Source organism: Nipponia nippon, unplaced genomic scaffold (assembly GCF_047370975.1).
Source record: "Nipponia nippon isolate SJK-2023a ecotype South Korea unplaced genomic scaffold, ASM4737097v1 scaffold_4, whole genome shotgun sequence".
Lineage (NCBI taxonomy): Eukaryota > Metazoa > Chordata > Aves > Pelecaniformes > Threskiornithidae > Nipponia > Nipponia nippon.
Window position 1 is genome coordinate 30167926 of NW_028262358.1, and position 18308 is coordinate 30186233.

The 18308-nt window shown below is 37.2% G+C and overlaps 1 protein-coding gene across 1 annotated transcript in view; it reads left to right on the forward strand.

Moving 5' to 3' along the window:
* PRKCE (protein kinase C epsilon) overlaps window positions 1–18308 on the forward strand; it is a 299488-nt gene that overhangs the window by 195266 nt on the left and 85914 nt on the right. The window contains exons 9-10 of the mRNA XM_009473002.2: window positions 645–859; window positions 2176–2349. Coding sequence (XP_009471277.1) covers window positions 645–859; window positions 2176–2349 — 389 coding nt within the window. The remainder of the gene's footprint in view (window positions 1–644; window positions 860–2175; window positions 2350–18308) is intronic.

Genomic DNA, 18308 nt, shown 5'->3' on the forward strand with positions numbered 1-18308 from the left:
CAAGGCCATCAGGCAGAAGTACCATGCAAGAGCTTGAGGCAGACTCTGAGGTCCGTTAGTCACCAGGACTCACTGTGTTTAGCACTGAGAAACCTTCAGAACCATTTAGCAGATCTACACAATTGCCGCTTGAAGTGGCATTAGGAAGTGGTCAAATACTTTATTGGCAGGCGTCTGGTAACAGCTGGAGCTGAGTAAGATGCTCCATTCATGTTGACTTCAAGGACTGGGACACCCAACTATCCTTTGAACTTTTGAAGATACAACTCTAAATACTGAGGCAGGAAGATGAGTAAGTGCTGCAGGAAGATAGGACTATTCAAAACAAAGTACTTCTCTGTAGTACAGGAACACCCAAAATCACTAAAACAACTATTTGGCCACTATTCTGACTTATCTGTCAAGTTTTGGATATGTCATTCTCTTAGGTTCATTTTAAAAGGCCACCCTTCCTGTTAGAGCAGGATTTTGGCTGATTACTGTAAGGTGGAGAAGCAGTTTGCTAAATATGTACTCTTTACCACAGAATGCTCTACACAGCGTTCAGAGATGATGAATGTCCTTTCCCAAAACTGATACAGACTAACACAGGCTGTTTTTCTGATGTTTGGTTAAAACGAACACATTTTCTCACATTTCCACAGAAATCAAAGAGCTGGAAAACAACATTAGGAAAGCGTTATCATTTGACAATCGGGGAGAGGAACACAGGGCAACAGCTACAACGTCAACAGACAACCAGCTTAACAAGCCTGGGGAGAATGGTGAAAATGGGGAGGTCAAACAGGCCCAGACCAAGCGAATAGGCCTTGAAGAGTTCAATTTCATCAAAGTATTAGGGAAAGGCAGCTTTGGCAAGGTAGGTAGCTTTTTTCTTTTTTTTTCCCTGGTGTTGCAGGCTTTTTTTGACTGTACTGCTTTGAAAATATTCATAATGACATTCAGAAAGTCCTTCCACCCCAGGGATTTCCTTCCATTCTTTACCCACTGAGTGAAAGCAGCTTTTACCCCACAGGTCAGGAACATCAGCCTCCTGATCAGGTGGCATTTTCTGTGCTTTAGCTCACTTCATTAACTAGAGTCAAGCCTTTTGAAACACAATGTTAATGGTTCACTGTTTCAGGATATTGGTAATGAAGACATACATACAGTTACATACATACTGTTCAAGAAGACAATTAGTTGTGGTCAAGCAGGACAGATCAGCCCAGGAATAATGCTGTGGAGTTCTGAATTAATTCCCTTTCTAGATAATACCCAGTTCAAGTTTACTTATTTCGCCGAACAGTTTGTATTCTTGTTTTTCCTCGGTGGGTGCGCTCAGTGCTGGAGGAAGCAGAACTCAAGCATTTCCACTCAGATACGACTAGTGCAAGAGGGTTAGACAGCTGCCCAAAATACTAGTATGCAGCAAAGATGTAATTTGCCAGATACCTTCCCACAGTAGGGAACTGATGAGGGTGAAAGGGGCATTGCTCTATTTACAGGGCTTATAGATTTTTCTTTTCACAGTGCTGTGCACCATGGAATCAGAGGAGGACTGAAATGTGAATCTGTTTCACAAGTACACTCTTCCTTCCTTGATATACGGGAACTGCAGATGCAGAAGGACAGAGCTGAAACAGTTCTTTTGTCTGCCTGTTTTCTAATTCTTTCTCTGAAGATTACCCTGGCTCCAAGCCAGAACTGACCTTAAACAGAGTATAGGACTTGAACCTTAAACAATAGTGATAGTTAAAATCAACAACTTTAAAGTGACCAGAATGGTACGTGAGATTCTATACTAAGTTCATCACACACAAATCTCACTACCAAAAGTAGGAGATAAAAGTGGGAAATAAATTTCTGTTCTGTATCAACTTCCTTCCTTTTTTAGTTTTTGAGATCTCATTAATAGGCATTCATTAGGATATTTGAATGAGGGGATAACAATTTTTTATCTTCTGCATTCTTAACTAACAAACAAAATAGATACCGTCTGTTTCAAATTTTAAGAATACCAGAGGTATCTTTTTCTAAAATTACACTACTTTACTCTTAATTTTATAAACATACAACTTCATTCAGGCAAGTGTGTAACCGTCTTTATATTTCCAGTGCAGTTAAACTCATATACAACCCTGCATTTATGGTATCTGTTGTTCATATGTAAACAGAGTTTCTATTTTGGTTTAGGTAATGTTAGCTGAGCTAAAAGGAAAAGATGAAGTATACGCAGTGAAAGTCTTGAAGAAAGATGTTATACTTCAAGATGACGATGTAGACTGTACAATGACAGAAAAGAGAATTCTGGCATTAGCACGGAAACATCCATACCTAACACAACTTTACTGCTGCTTCCAGACGAAGGTAAGCTACATGAACCTTTTACCAGTTATCGCCCAAGGAACAATATTCACTATTTCCAGAGTAAAAGACAGAAACGTAAAAAGTACAGCAATATTTTGAAAATATTTCTGAGAAGTTTTTGGCAGTTCACCATTTCAGTGGTATTGAACAGGAGTACTGGCTGCAGTTAAATAGCGTAAATACTATTACCTTGTAAGTACCAGGAGATGGCAGTAAATAAGTTAAAAAAATTTAAAAAAACCCCACATGCATAAAACACAAAAAAACTACTGAGGTACCATTTTCTGTGTTTCTTCTGTACATTAATATGGTGTATTGTTTGTTGAATTAAGTACAAATTTTTTAACACCCAGTATTCAGAGTAAAAATTCTAAAATGATTGTGTCAGAAATGAGATTATGGTAGAACACTCATCTTTTCAGTTTTCTTGTGCTGTGTAGTATACAAAAAGTTCAAAAGAGGCAATAGGTATGCTGCTTATCAAGCAAGTTCCTATAGTGCTAATGCCTCCCATGTGCCTGAGGAGCAGGGAGAAGGAAAAGCAGAGAGAGCTGATAATGAGAGCCTGTTCCTGTGGTGTGTTCCTTGTTAGTAATTTTTCAGACAGAATTCCTCTTCATAGCACGTTTTGGATTTGCTGCTTAAACATAAGTGAACGTTTGGAGGGTTTAGCTGACTCTCTAGGATTTCTGAATCCAGTCAGTCTAAGTGCTTGAAACCAGTTGTGTTCACAGAATATTCCTGGTTTTCATTTTTTAGTCCCTTATTTCTCTCTTGTCATTCAGCTGAGCTGACAGTTTTTTGCCTGATTGTCTAGAAAGCTTTATGGACAAACAAAAAAACCCTACAAGGTGAATCTGTCTTGCAGATAGAATACCAATCATATATAATTGAATTTACAGAAGCATCCATTATTTTTGAAGTCCCTGATAAAATGTTTACTATTTCACAGCACTAGGGTTTGAACTTTTGCCTGTTGAACTAAATATGCCATTCATGTCAATGGGATGAGTTTTTGACCTGCAGGGAAAAAACTTCAGACGTTAGTATATATGTATGTTTTAAATAAAACACTTGAAAATCAGTCAAATTCCTTCAAACTGCTAGTTTGGGTTTTTTCTTTCCTTTCAATAAGACACTACATTGGAGTATCTGAGTCAATTTAATGGAAAAATTTGGCAGATTAAATGAATAATTAAATTAGCATATTGAACAAAATTAAGAGTTAACTAACGGTGTGTATGAGTCTATGTGTGTGCGTGTGTAAATACTTACATATTCACATATTATAACCAAAACTATGTATGGCACCAATGAGCAATTGCAATAATTATATGTGTGGAATTACAGAAAAGCTGTGACTAAAAGATCTTCCAGCAAAGTTGTCAGGAGAGATAAATAGGGCAGTGGGAAAGCCACAGGAAAACGGCTACTAGGATCAAGATAATAGTGTGTTCAAATATGCAAATAGCAAATGTTTAACATGTTTATACAGTTTTTAAAATAGTGAAAATGCATTAGTGTTTTATATGCTTTGAAGTTGATACAAAAAAACAGCCTAGGAAGGTGTGTGTACAATTTATGCCTACAGAGGATGTTTCATGCGTTCAGACTTTCATTTCATTTGAATATATGTGTGAACATAGTCTTTAAATGTTTTAATGTAGTACTTTAAAATCTATAACTAGAATTGAGCATATTATTTTAGATGAAGAAGGTGATAAAAAGATTGTACTGGAGTGAGGGGTAAACTCTGTGAACAGAGTGGGACCTTCAGGACTAAGGCAGACTGCACAATAAATATATTGCCAGCCTGATGTGAATCATGTGGCAGAACATCAGTAAAGATCATTTTTGCATTAAGAGAATTATGGCAGAAGGTTCTCCTGCTACTTCTCTGGTTTCCTGGAGATTTTTTTCTTTCGTATTTCTCATCTGTTCTCCCTTCTTTTGTATCGTGCTTTCTGCTTTCTTCCCTGCTCTCCAAAGCCATTCATCAAAGAAAGATATTCAGAAATTCTTCTTGCCATCTTCTCTCTTCCCAGATCTCTTGACCAGAGAGAAACTAGAGTTTGTGGCTTTGCTTGAACTCAGAGGAGCTGATAGTTATGTGATTTATAGTTACAAGTCATAGGCTAGTGACTCTTATCAAACAACCAAAACTCTATACCTAGTGATACCAAATCAAATTAAAAGTAGTTGAAAAATTGAAGGGGTTTGTTTGAGCATGGCCAATGAACAATTTGCAAAGAACTCTTTATAAAGAAACAAAAACCCAAAACATATGTAAAGCAAAAGGAATACATCTGTTAAAGTTCTAAGTTATTTATGAATGACAACAAATGAAAGCGTACTGAGTAAATTAGTCACTGAATGATTTGCTCGGTTCGGTAGAAAAGCAAGTAGAAAACCTTGATCGAACAAACATGGTCTGTGGTTAAAATAGCTTTACTGAGACAAAGGCTATTGTACAATAGAGTTTAAAATGTGTCTTAACAGTAGTGTCTAGTTACTTACGCTGCAATTGTATGCCGTGCCATGGCTGCTGTACTTCGCAGAACTGGTCCCTGAAGTGATCATGCTGGAATTAAATTTTACATTTCAAGTAGAGCATATTTGTCGTATACACCCTGACTTAATGGGAAGATTGACTCCGTATTCATTGTCAAAGCACTCAGAGGTTGACTTTGTGTAATGAGATTACTTGCTTTGTTCCTCTTCCACAGAAATGTGAATGTATGAGTTTGACTGTATATATATTGCAATGTTTTCCTTCAGCAGGTGAAGGTAGGTGAAGGCACTGCAGAAAAGTTGCCCAATAGGCTTTTTACAGTAAGTATGCTTCAGTATTGTTTTTAACATGAAGCAGACTTTTCATTGGTAACATTTACTAAATGATAGTATTATTATCACAATAAGTAAGGGATCATATTTAAAACTATCTTGGAATTCAGAAGTCATGCCAAAAAATGGCTAATAACAGCATACCTTATACACTAATGTGTTTTTAGCCCTACATATGTGAATTTACTTTTAGCAGTCCTATCTAGCTTCCTTATTTTAAAGGGATATTCTTGGGACTGGTATTTCTCGTGTTCCTTCTTAATCTAAAAACTAGCTTTGATCAAAACAGTTTGCTTTAAGCTCATCAAAAAATGAGCTCCCCAAAAAATCAACATTCTATATTAAAATTATATATATTCAAATATTGCACTTCAGGGATTGTTTTGTGATCTTCTGCAGTGACCTGGAAGTCAAGAGAGCTAGGTTCTGTTCCAAAGCTTGGGATAAAGTGTGTGAAGCTGATGTATGATGTTCTGTCTGCAATAGTTTGAGGTATAAACTCAGCAACCCAGTCCTACACATTAGAAAGAATGTAAAATCTGCTGGCAGAACCTGAGTTGATGCGTGTTTTCATGTGGAATGAGGTCACAAGATTTTAGTGTAGCATATCTTACAAAACCATGTCACAGTTGCATAGTATTTTTCAATACTCCTGTACTATGGCAACGTTTCCCTTCTTGTTTTGCCAGAATATGGTCAATGCATCTATCAATGTATTCAGAGGTTTGATTTCTGTTTTGCTTGTGATCTGTCAGCTGGGATATAAATGAAGAATACTGCATTCTGTATTCGGCACTCCCATAGCGAAACTTGCCCAAGGCCTAGCATACAGGGTACAGTGTTTTTGTAATAACTGACCTTTGCTTATCATCATCTTTGATTTATTCAGGACTTCATTATGTCCTTTATTGAGAAAACGTCATGTTTTTTCAGGACTACTACTGTTTACCTTCTTTTTTCACTCCTCCTCCTATCTTCTCTTTCTCCTCTTCTATGTGCTGGTTCCTTGTGTTTTTACTAAGGAGTATCATACCTGACAATAATGCTGATGCTGCCCAATTGCCCTCTCCAGTATCCTCTCCACTCCAACCTCTCCAGTGTCCTCTTCACTCTAACCTCATACCATGCTTCAGTGATCAACTATGGAACAGTATCAACATTAGGTTTTATTGATAATGCTTCAGTCAGGTGGCTGGCAAAGGGGGGGTTAAGTATTTTTAGAGCTATTTTCTCTGAAGGCATTCTCGTATTTGTGATACTTCGTTCACAGTTGGAAGTTTCAGAACTGTGAAAATGAAAGTCTTTTTTAATGGAAAGTTGAGATTCTACAAAATAAAGGTATAACCAGCTTCCCTTTGTTCCTCCTTACACCCCTGTCAACCTTCTTCATAGTACTTAGTTTTCTAGAACTCTCCCCTGTGAGATGCATACACATATATGTGCACACCCTATAATTTATAATGAATTATCCTAATAAATACTTTAGAAATAAAATGGTTTTAAAATTATTTAAGACAGTGAAAGTTTTATTACTGTAATTCATTATAAATTTAGAAGACCAGAGAGCTACTGCTTTTAACATCTACCATTTGCTTTTTTATCCAACTTCATGAAATTAGATAGATTTGGAACTAGTGCTCTCCTGCTCTTTTCAGAGTACTATCTTCAACAAAATTGCTTTGTACACAGACATAGTAGAGAGTGCTATTGGTACAGAGCAATGTTCCTGTTGAATGATAGAGTTGTGTAACTTGTACCCTTAGTCAGCATTATAGCCCTTTCTATAAGAGAAAACAAGTAATTAAATAAAGGATAAAGAAAGTCAGAAAGTCAGTTGCTACAGGTAAATAGTTAGACTTATCCCACCCATAATAACTTTTTTTTTTCCTTACAATTGTCTGCATGTTAAAAGCAGCGTATCTATTTATAGTATAGCTCCTGAGCTGACCTGCAAGACCATTCACCGCTTCTTCTTTCCTGTGTTCTTGTGTTATAAGGTAGAGATCAGCCACATGGCAGTGGCGGAACTGAAGGACACCTAGGAATAGGCTGTACTGGCCCTATTAAGGCTGTGTTGATCCCTTAACTGTTATGTTCTACCTAGTGGCTTACTACTGGTTTATCCTAGATCGAGTACTGTGTTTCGGGTACTATTCCTTTCTGTGCGTTTGCGCTATATCTAGCACACTCTGGGTAATGCTAGAAGACTGGTGTTTATAAAGCTAAGATTTAGGAGATTTTGTTTCAGTTTCAGCTGTCACGATGTTCCTCTGTGATTTTTGGCACATCTCTGAACCTCTTTCTGCATGAGAGCCCTCTGTAAAAATCAAGAGTAATCGGTCCTTCTGCTACTCGTGGCTTGTGTTTAAATGTTTCCAAGGAGGGTTTGAAAGTCCAATAGTACAATATTATTAAAATGTACAAGGATCAGTATGGAAAAGTGGAACATTGCAAAAGGTGTAAAACGGAGTTACATTTTAAAAGTGGCTTGTTTTATTTGTCTAAGAAAATGTAAAACAGCAAAATATATGCTTACGATGTCCTTAACTCATCTTTTCTAAGTTAATTTAAGAAGAATCACTGTAGTATGTGACCAAAACTGTATTTGGTAATGTAAAAGCAAGTCATATTTCTGTTACATGTATTTGTACAAAAAAGTAAATGTCTTCTGTAATAATAGCTCAGAGGAGTGTCATTTATGATATACAGTGCAAATTAACCTAACTGACTGGCCACTGTTACATTCATCTGGGACTAATCAAAGCTTATAATCCATTTTATCTGGTATTCTTGTACTTTCGTTGCTAAGCAGCTAAAGCCATTATGCAGATATTGCTATAGGGGTGTAATCTGTTTAGCACAAGTTTGCATTGCCTTTTATTACTGATTAGTGTCAAATTAGAACTTTTTAGGGCCCAATTCTGTTCATTATTGTCCTTGCTTCAGTAGATTTGTACATGTCTGAGACAGAATACTAAATTAGCCCCTGTATTTTTGGCTACTTCAGTGCTAAAATATGTTAATACAGTTTAAATATAAAATTATTGACAAAGGTTTCCTAATGGTAAGTGTTAACTGGTAAAAAGGTAGAATAAAATGGTAGGTAAGCATGGAACAATGTTATTTATACTATTTATATTATGGTATCTTTTTATATACATTTATACATATTTATATTCAAACTTAATATTTTATTTACTTGTATTATTATACATGCGTATACACAGAATATGTGCAGTAGTAACTATGTTCTAATTCCCAGCTGGTTTCTACAGGCAGTTCATATCATAAGAAATTAAAATGAACTGATACTGACTCATTCTTTGGAAATATTTCCTGAAGTACTAGAAGTTAGAGTGGTATCTGGTGATGTCTCGTATATCATACAGTCAAGAAGTCATGTAAATACATGAAATTTTGGCAGAATAAGGTTTTTCAGAAATCTGGGTGCTGTGTATGTTAAATTTAGATTTCCTGTTGACTGCTACACAGTATGAATGCATTGACCGCGATCATTGTATTGTCTAAAAGTAGACAGTGTGGTCAAGAATAGTTGGAACGGTGAAGCTGATGATTAAATACTGTAATCATTGTCTCTCACACACACAGGCCCCTGTTTCCAGCATGATGACCCGGTTTTGGGAAAGTTGCTATTATGCTGCTCAGTTATTGCTAGCTGCTCTTGAAGGATTATTAAAGCCTGGTTAGCTCACTGAAGATTCATTGTTCGCATTAGTCCCTTTAGTGTTAAACTTCAAGTCGGGCTAGCAGTGCAGCCAGGCTCATCAAGGGCCCATAGGAGAAATTACTCCTCCAGCATCAATCAGAAGAGTCTAAATGCTTCTCTTTCAGACAGGAAAGACTTTTATTTTGTGATGTAGCACCCAAACTGAACAGGACTCTTTCACACCCTCTCAAAGCTAGGGCTTGTTCCTAGTTTGCATGTATAAAAGTGAGTGCTGCAGCTGCAGCTCCATGGATTGCTTTGCTGTAACCAACTGAGGCCTCGACAACCCCGGGAATAGTCCCGAGTCAGCATCTGTGGCCAGAATTCACTGCAACTGCCGTCATGAAATAGGTGAGGGCAAGCTGGGGTTTGTACTGATTTTATTTACCTTGGTCCTCATGCCTGCATATTGGGCTTTTAAAGTGAACTATGCCAGTAGTTCACTGTGTTAGAAACATCTTAGTGTAGCCAAGCGTAAAATTCAACTTCAAGATTTTAGTCCTGATGTGATCATGTGCAGACAGGAGGTTTTTAGGATAACAGGTGGAGCTAAGGGCCTTTTAGGTACTGTTTTCATATGTCTTGGACAGAGTAGCTGAAACTACGTATTGCACACTTTCCCTCTTGAGAAAAATGTGTTTCTCCAGTTGGGGCATGTTCGAGGGGAGGAATTTTCAGAACATCTACCAGGTGCTTTGCCAGTAACTTTCCTGGCAAGTCTGTCTGTCTTGTACACCGTGCTTTAGCAGAGATCAGAGGAGACAGGAACACTGTCATCCGAACAGGGCAAAGGGGGTAGCAGACTTTGAACAGAACTGGAGTAGACCCAACACTTAACTGGGTCCACAGAATCTCTGGATAAGCTTTGCACTATGGCTGTGTTAACATCATGCTGGTTGGTTCCTCATCTGGCATTCTTAATTTTACAGCTTTTGTGGGAATGGAGTACTGTTCCTTATCCAGCAGGATAATTGAACAATGCTGCTTTAAATGAAATCCTGCAGGTTAAGGCTGAATTGTGGCTTTTAGTTTAGTTTTGTCTTGGGAGAAAGGGAAGGATAAGGGTAACCTGCCTTGTGGCAGCAGCCCTTGGAAGAAATGTGCCTGATTGGTTTGTAGCATGACCCTGCAGTCATGTGCTGTGACCCTTCTTTCTGTCTGTCCTCTGCACCTAGGTCTCAAGACCATCCTCACACCTGGTGTGGGGTCCCCCTTTTGGACAGGAGAGACCTGAGTACATGACCTAAATGAACACACTGGCCCTTTCTCCTAGCACCCTTTGTGCTTTTTGTATTTGAGAGCAGTAAAGCACTATTCACTGCTTGCCTCTAATGGGTTCAATATAAAAATGAATTTGTAAAAATAAAACCTATCTTTAAAATAAGTAGAAATGTAATGCTCACATGGGTAGCTGTCAGGATACCTCATTTATGCTAGTTAACTGTTTTAAAAGCTATTTAAAGAAAGCCTGTTTTACCAAAGTGGTTGTGGGAGAACATTTAATGCTGTGTTTGTTAGGTGTTGCTCTTACAAGTAAACAACTAACGCACCCCAAAGGAAGAGTCAGGAAAAAGGAAACTGCATGTAAAATTTGATTCTTCTGCAGCTTCTTTTCTAGCTGCAGGAAATGATTCTATTTGGAATTCATTTGAGCACTTTAATACAACTTCTTTTTCTTTTTTTTTTTTTTTTTTTTTGGAACGACAGTAAGCTTAGTAAATTATAATAGTACACAAGAGAATTTCACCATGGGAAAGAAGTGGAATTTACAAAACATTTGGTTTTGCATTTTTAGTAAAATTTTCGTTGCTTTTTTTTTTTTTTTAGCATGTACACAGAGTAATTTCAGTTTTGGCATAACATGTCTTCTGCACCATACACCATGTGTGAGGTGAGCCAAATTTGAGTAGGGTATAGCTTAAATTACACTTTATCTCTTCTCAAAACCACACCATCAGAGTATTTTTGCGCTGTTAATGGGTGTGTGAGAAGTTTTAAGGGAATCCAGTTTGTGCCATTTTATCTCACTTGTGGGTGGGTACTTCTCACAGAAACACACACGCTTTTTTGATGGCAGCAGGGTTTGCTTTTGCCTAACTACCGTGGGCTAAGAGTAGTGATGCCCAGCCTATAGTCTCATGCTTGTGTGTGGGGAAGTCTGCAGAGAGCTGCTTTGTGTTCCCACCTAAGGTGAGTCCAAGGCCATTCAGTAGGCTGAGAAGTATTCAGTGCATTGTTTATCTCCTTAAAAAAGATGATTAGGAAGGTGATCCATAATGTCAACTTAGCAGTTAAGAAACGTGACTCTAGAGGAGAGTGAGTGGTGTGTCACTTGTGGGCCTGTGAGTCCATAGTGCTTCTACGCCAGGGCTGAAATGCTGTATAAAGAGTATATACAACTTCCACTAATAGTAAGAAACAGTAAATGTAGATCTATAAAACATGTACAGGTAAACTGTATCTCATCATTAATGCTTTCTGTTGTCTTCTAGTAAATTGATTGGTCATTAAAAAGTAATTGTTCAGAACTAAGGAAACCTGAATAATAAAGGCTCCTTCCAAGTCCTGACTGTGCTTATTAATACATTAGTCCATAGGAATGCAAAAAGTGTTTAGCAATTGGGAGATCATGACAGTGAACATTATGTTTTGGACTCTACTATTTCATCTTACAGCAAATGGCTATCAACTACTGTGAAACACTTTTCTTTTTCCATTCTTCACTTTCCATGTCTAAAAATGTGCATAGTCACCTTTAAATGAGACTTGAAAGGAGGGAAAGAGCTGTGAGTTTTAGTTTGTTCCTTTCATAGTAAGTAGATTCTGATTATTACTGAAGCATGAATTATTTCTATTGTGATCTCAGACTATATTCCACTAACACGTCTATTATATTATAAAACTAGTATGAAACAGTGTTTTAAATTATTTCCCAAAGGGAAATCCTCTGCTTAATTTGCTCATAGTCTTTCTCTTCCTACACAGTGTAGCATAAATATTTTACTTTTCCTGCATCGGGTGTATTAGTCCATCTTTTCCTGCATCACACAGTGTATTTAATAACTGTAAGTCTCTTTCCCATGCACAGTGACTCGCTGTGTATAAGGTCAGCTTTGTTGCGATCAGACCACTAGGTCCTCTAAGGATTAACGAGGTTTTGTCAGAATGGTACGACTCCTAAAAATTACAATCATCCAGTGACACTACTTAAAATAATTTAAATAATAGCAGTAGCTGTGCTGGAAAAAAATCTTTCTTCTTTTACAGGTAGTACGTTATAAGGGAACTGAGTGTTCGTGGAAGGCACTCTGAAGCTTAGCTTACAAACTTAACTACTTTAATTGTGATGGAATAATACCGGCTAGTAGAAGTCTGCATATTTCTGTAGACTAATTTTTAAGTTGTGACCTAGAGAAGCCACCCCATTTTATCCTTAATACATCCAAGAAAGACTCAGTTATAATTCTTCCTTTCAGAGCATGTATACCTTGCCAAGTACACAAGAAGGAAAAATTGTCCTTTTAGGTACTTAACTTTCCATTCAGCCGATAGAACGACGAAAGGTATCCATTTCATAAGCTTCTGTAAGTTTTTCCAAGAAGCTTCACAGTATCACACAAGATAAGAAAATTCAAATATTCTAATTGATAAGTGGTTTCTTGAAAAGTCTATGGTGGTACTTATTTTCTCTTTTCTGTCCTCAGAAACCCAAAATTAAAATAATCATGTAAAATTCTGCCCCTTAAAACTGCTTCCTGAAATGTAGAGAAAACTATGCCCTGAAGATAAGATGCATTATTTTCTTCTGTGCTGCTTTACTCATTTTAGAGGCTTTGGATGGCTTAAATGATGGCAGAATTTTGGACAGTGTTTCCTGTTGTCTGACTAATTTTTACTTGTGAATTGCCAGGGGTTTCAGCTGTGTAAAGCATATGCTTTGCCAAAAATTAATCATGTTCTGGAAACAGGAAAGTATGGAAAATAAAGTAGATACAATTAATGCTTTTAAAGGTCACTGTTGCATTTATAGAACTACAGAAATCCAGACACTGAGGAGAGGTATACGAATAATGACTTCCTATAGGTATTGAAAAAGCCTGGCTCAGGGAGCTCATGTTTATCATATAGAACAAAAAAAATCAGTGTGTGGTGCTTACACAGATCAATGGATAGCTATAGAGAGCTTCATTTTCAGGAAGGGTCATGAAAATGTGTTGAACAGAGAATGTTGTATGTAGACTAAGGATTTTGCATGTATTTATCAGTTTTCATTAATTCTGTGTGCTCGTGTAATTTTTCTTTTGAAACATGAATTTTTAACCTCTTGCTAGATTCCTTTCATCCTCTTTTGGAAAGCTAATTTGTATAAAGGGCCAAAGAAAAGGCAAAACCAGGCTCTGATCTCATGAAGGATTGCATAACACTTACTAATGTAAGAGCAGCCAACAGCTTGTTTGGCCCAGCATCCCATCTCTAGCAGTGCCAAAGCAGATGCCCAGGAACAATGTAAGTACAGGGTACAGTGTATCATGACATTTTTCCAGAATACTCTCCCAATATCAGGAGATCAATGACTTGGGCATTTCCTGAGCCTAAGATGGTGGTTTGGCATGTAATAAGGTGGCATCTTTGCACAGAACATTGTTTGTGTGAAGTGATGAGCTGTTCAGAAATGTAAATGTTGGAGAGCATTGTGTTGTGTTCTCCACCCTGGAGTGGAGAAACCCTCTTAATACCACATCTGCAGGCAGACAACCCTATAGCGCAGTATAAATATTTATACCGTTTCTTTTTAACAATATTTCTGAAGGTAGCGTCTGTGCCATTAAAAATCTCCAAACTGATGTAGCTGCACTATTTCCCTGTCATCTTCTACAGTAGTGAAATAATGTATCTGATCACCTGCAAGAAGCAACTAAACATACTGAGGTTTCTCAGAAAAAAACAGGATTCCCTACGGGTGTTTTGATAGGCGTTTCCATAATGTATTGTTATGAGATATATATGTTATATAATGTATATTAGATATAAAAAATATTACATGCTGTAATACAGGTAAACAGTACGTAATAAATTTGATAGAACAGTTCTCAAGTTACATTTTCCATCGCTGAAAGTTAAGGTACTGAAAGAAAGAGATAAGTGTTACGGTATCTTGTGCTTTCCCATCAGGAGTATAAGCAGCGAACCACAGCTGGCAATGTCATGGCAGTGCCAAAAGGGCATCATGCATAATGCATTAGCCTTAATTAAGAAGCATGCCAAAGAGTGATGCCATCCTCTTTGAGATTTTCGGTCTGCAGTAGAAATGCGATGAAGATTATTTTAAACCTAATTCAGCAACTTTTTAACACATTCATCTGAGCATTTCTTGAAGAAAAGATAGGGTATAGATAAGTCTTTCAGAAATGAGAACGGCTGTGTTAGATATATTGATGAGTATACCCCATGGATTCATTTATGGACCCATACAGTAGGAGAACAAGTTCTAAAAGAGAAGTTAATTAGCTCCTTTGGACATCCAAGAAATCTCCCTTGTACTTTTAGACAATCAAAGAGTAAAAATGAAATAAGGTTTGGGCAGGAAAAGGGGCTGTCTTCAGGGGTTTAAAATTCAGTATAGCCCTGTGATGTATTTAACTCCGGGAAGGTCCTCTTTGGTTGTATTCAGATGTGAGAAACGTGGTGGTCATGTTGCTGAGTTCTCATTTATACAGGCTTGTGCCACATGTTCGCTTTGTGCATTGCGTATATAAGCATCCCCTTCGTGCTTGCAGTATTCAAGAGCAAGTCCCTCAATGGCAACTGCTGTATTGCAGCGGCATAGGAAAGGAAGCTTGCAGAGCTTTTCTAGCATAACAAGAAATGGGAAGATCGTTTCTAATGAAATTTCTGGATCAGAGATGAGGGAGTTTTAGATAGGAATCTGAATTTAAAGAGGCTTAAACTCACCAAACCTCTGAACTTTTGGAAATTTGCCATGAACCTGTGGGAAAAGTTAAGAAAGAATTGTTGCTGGGTGATCTGCCCGAGGAGATTAACTGCTTTCCGCAGCGCAGTTCAACGTGGTATTATTATATAAAACACTCGAAGTGGTTCAAATATCCCTTAGGCTAACATGTAATCTCAGCCACATGTGTAACCCAATATCTGAGTATTGTTTCACCCTGCTTTTTAACTGAATTTAGACTGATGATTTGGGTCCAGGAAGCCACAGGCAGCTCCCTAGAACCTAAAATATCACGAAGTTTGGGATTTGATATACAATACAGACTTCATTAAAATTTGTTAACTGTTATCTGATTGCACAGTTAACATCATTCTGCAAATAGCATTGACAGAAAGGAGGTTTATTTACTGGCCTTGTCCAGAGAAAACTAATGTTTTATCCATTAGTAGTATGTTGTTTTTAAAGTTGTTTACATTCTTTGAGGAAATGCGGAAGCTACTGCTTGAAGAGGTTAGAGGACATCGGAGTTTATGGGTTCTTTTTGAAAATATTCTTGAAGCAAATGCTAAATTACATTATTCAGCTAACAGCAGAGAGAACACTGTGTCTTGGCAAAGTGAATTTACTGTGTTATATTTGAATAAAGAAATCTAAACTATGAAAAAAGTTCCCAGATCTTATCATGATACAGTGAAGAATTATATCATTTTTTGGTCCTACCTACAAGTTTTGCTTGCAAGTTACTGCCTTTGTCAAATTACTGATGGTCTCAGAAAGATATACGGACTACAAATAAAATTATTTGAGGTTTAAGTAGAATGCTTAGAAGGTTAAAAACATGATAATCTGTTAGTGAAAAATTCAGGGCTTTTAATTATTTTTTGTTTTCCTCCTTTTTCCCTGTAAGAGTAGATGTCTGTTAGTTTAACAAGTAGCAATTTGTGATGTTTCCTTGAAGCTCTCCTTTGAATTATGTAAATTGTTGTCCCACAGAAACCTTAGGTTATAAACTTCAAAGCAGTCTCATGAAGCCTCGAGGTGAAAGTCGGGGAAGATTTCAAAAAGACCTTCTCTCTCCTATGGAACTAAAGACATGGGAAATTGTGTCAGTACAACTGAAGTTTGCTTTGAAATGCTGGGTTAGCATGACCACAAAGCACCGAATGGGAAGCTTCCAATCACTGCTGGTGTACTTACTGAATCACAAAGGCTGAGTTCATGCAAATTGTTACTGCTGCTCTTTTGTTCCTAATTCCAGAGAACATTTTTTAATGATTAATATACTTTTTCTTAGAATGAAATATTGCACTGGGCCAAGGTTACGGCATGTTATGTTCCCAGAACATGTTTTAGTCCAGGAATAGTTGTAGAAATGCAATGTGAAACCACTAGGGCAAATATAAACTGCGAGTTCAACATTTTGTAATCTTACAAAGCCGGAAATATATCCCACTGATGTTCTTTTTCTCCTCAAATATGAGATTTCTTTCTAATTCGTGTTAGTTATCAGACACCGATTGCACCGTTCTGCTTTACCAGCTTGCCGTGTTGGTCTGTCAGTTCAATTATTGTGGCCTGAGTGTAGTTTTTGATTCTGAACTAAGAGAGATAAAAACTTTGCCCTCTCCTCGTCTTCTTTCACATAACACCACGACTGCGATAATGGAGAAGTGACATAAATAAAATGGAAGGTACTGCGTGGTTTTTTTTTCGATTATTTTAAAAATAATTACGTGAACCTCTGACATCAGTTTTGAATACACCAGTTGTTGATTTCACGATACTGATGACTGTGAACAAAAAGTTGTTCATATATTATGTTGTTCGATATACTGAAACGCTTTGCTGCTTCAGGGACAGAACACTCCACATTAAAGCCTAAAATAATTGAAGTTAGAAAAATAAATACAATCATGCTTCTCTCTGATACACAGAATGAAATTGCTTAATTTATAATGAAAAGAAAGATAGCTGCTTTTTTTTTTTATGAGAGCTCAAACTTAAATACATCTATCTTCCAGAAAGGAGAGAGATAGTACGTGTCAGCAATCACAGATACAACTACTAATTTTTTTTTTATTTTTTTTTTAATTCAGCAAATACCTATTATGGGTGGTCTTTTAAAACTTTTAGTTGCAATCCTGTTTGCATTATCCAAAGAGAATGCGTTATTCATGCATTATTTCAGGAAAGGCGTTTGCCTTAACTTTGCATATATAGTGAAAAAAAAAAATCCTGAAAGGAATTTTCCATATCTTCTCAAACTATTATGAAGTTTCCATCACTCCACTGTTCGTAAATACCGTTGACATTTTCATAGCTGATGCTTGTAATCTCACCAAGCCACTGGCTGTTTCTGCTTATTTTCTTTATATAACAAGCTGTTGAACCTACTTTAAAACTTGCTGGTGTTATATACATGGGATGTGATTTTTGACAGGTAAGCAATGCAACTGTGTGTATAAACAGTCTTCATTTTTACTTACTGCTTATCAAAACCTGTACTTATTTTTGCATGTTTTTAATCCTTATATGTTCTTTGTAGTCAGCCTTGATATTGAAAAAAGGGTACTGAAAGCTCTGTCTTTAAAGCCATGTCTTAAGAAATAAAGTTCATGGTCTTACATTATAACTGTTTGCATGGAACAATTAAGGGAAGCTACAAAAGTTGTAACTGAAATTGTGATTTGATCCAGAACTCATAAAAGTAACTTTGCTTTTGATCGGGCTCATAATGATGAAAGCAAGATACTGCGCGATGGCACTGTGTAGATTTTAGGAATGTTTTATAACATTTTACTGCTGCAGTCTGTCATCTGATGAAAATGTTTATGGAAAGAATAGAGAAAATCTACTCAGTCCATATCTGACAGCCAGGTATAAGTCATTGAAAATTTTTTTTCAGGATATTGCCCAATTCATGTGGGGTGGGGGAATTGGTTTTTTGGGGTTTTTTTGGGGGTTTTTTTTGTTGGTTTTTTTTGTTGGTTTGTTTTAATAGTGACTACATTTAATTCAGTGGGGGAAAAAAGTGAAACTAAGTATTGAGGGGTGAAAAATGGAAAATAAACAGTTTGGATCTTTTTGTACAAAAACCCAAAACACGGGTGTTTTATTCCAGTCCACTTGAACATCGACCAATTAATAGTGCAGTTTCATGATATGTGCACCCTGATCTGAGACCATGCTGCTGATGATGGATGAGGATATCTTCCTCTCTCTTCCCTTTTGCCGGGGGTACCCAGTCTTTCCATTGCATCTGTTCCAGTGAGGCCTTGCGTGGATGAGTTGGATCAGCTTGCTGGTAGAGCTGAAATCTAAAGTTGCAAAAAATATTCTGTGTGTCAATGAGCAGCTCCAACCTGCCTGACACTCAACGGTGCCTGCGAGGCAGCAAGTGGGAAAGAGGCTGTTGCTCTCCGCAGTAGCAGTTCACTG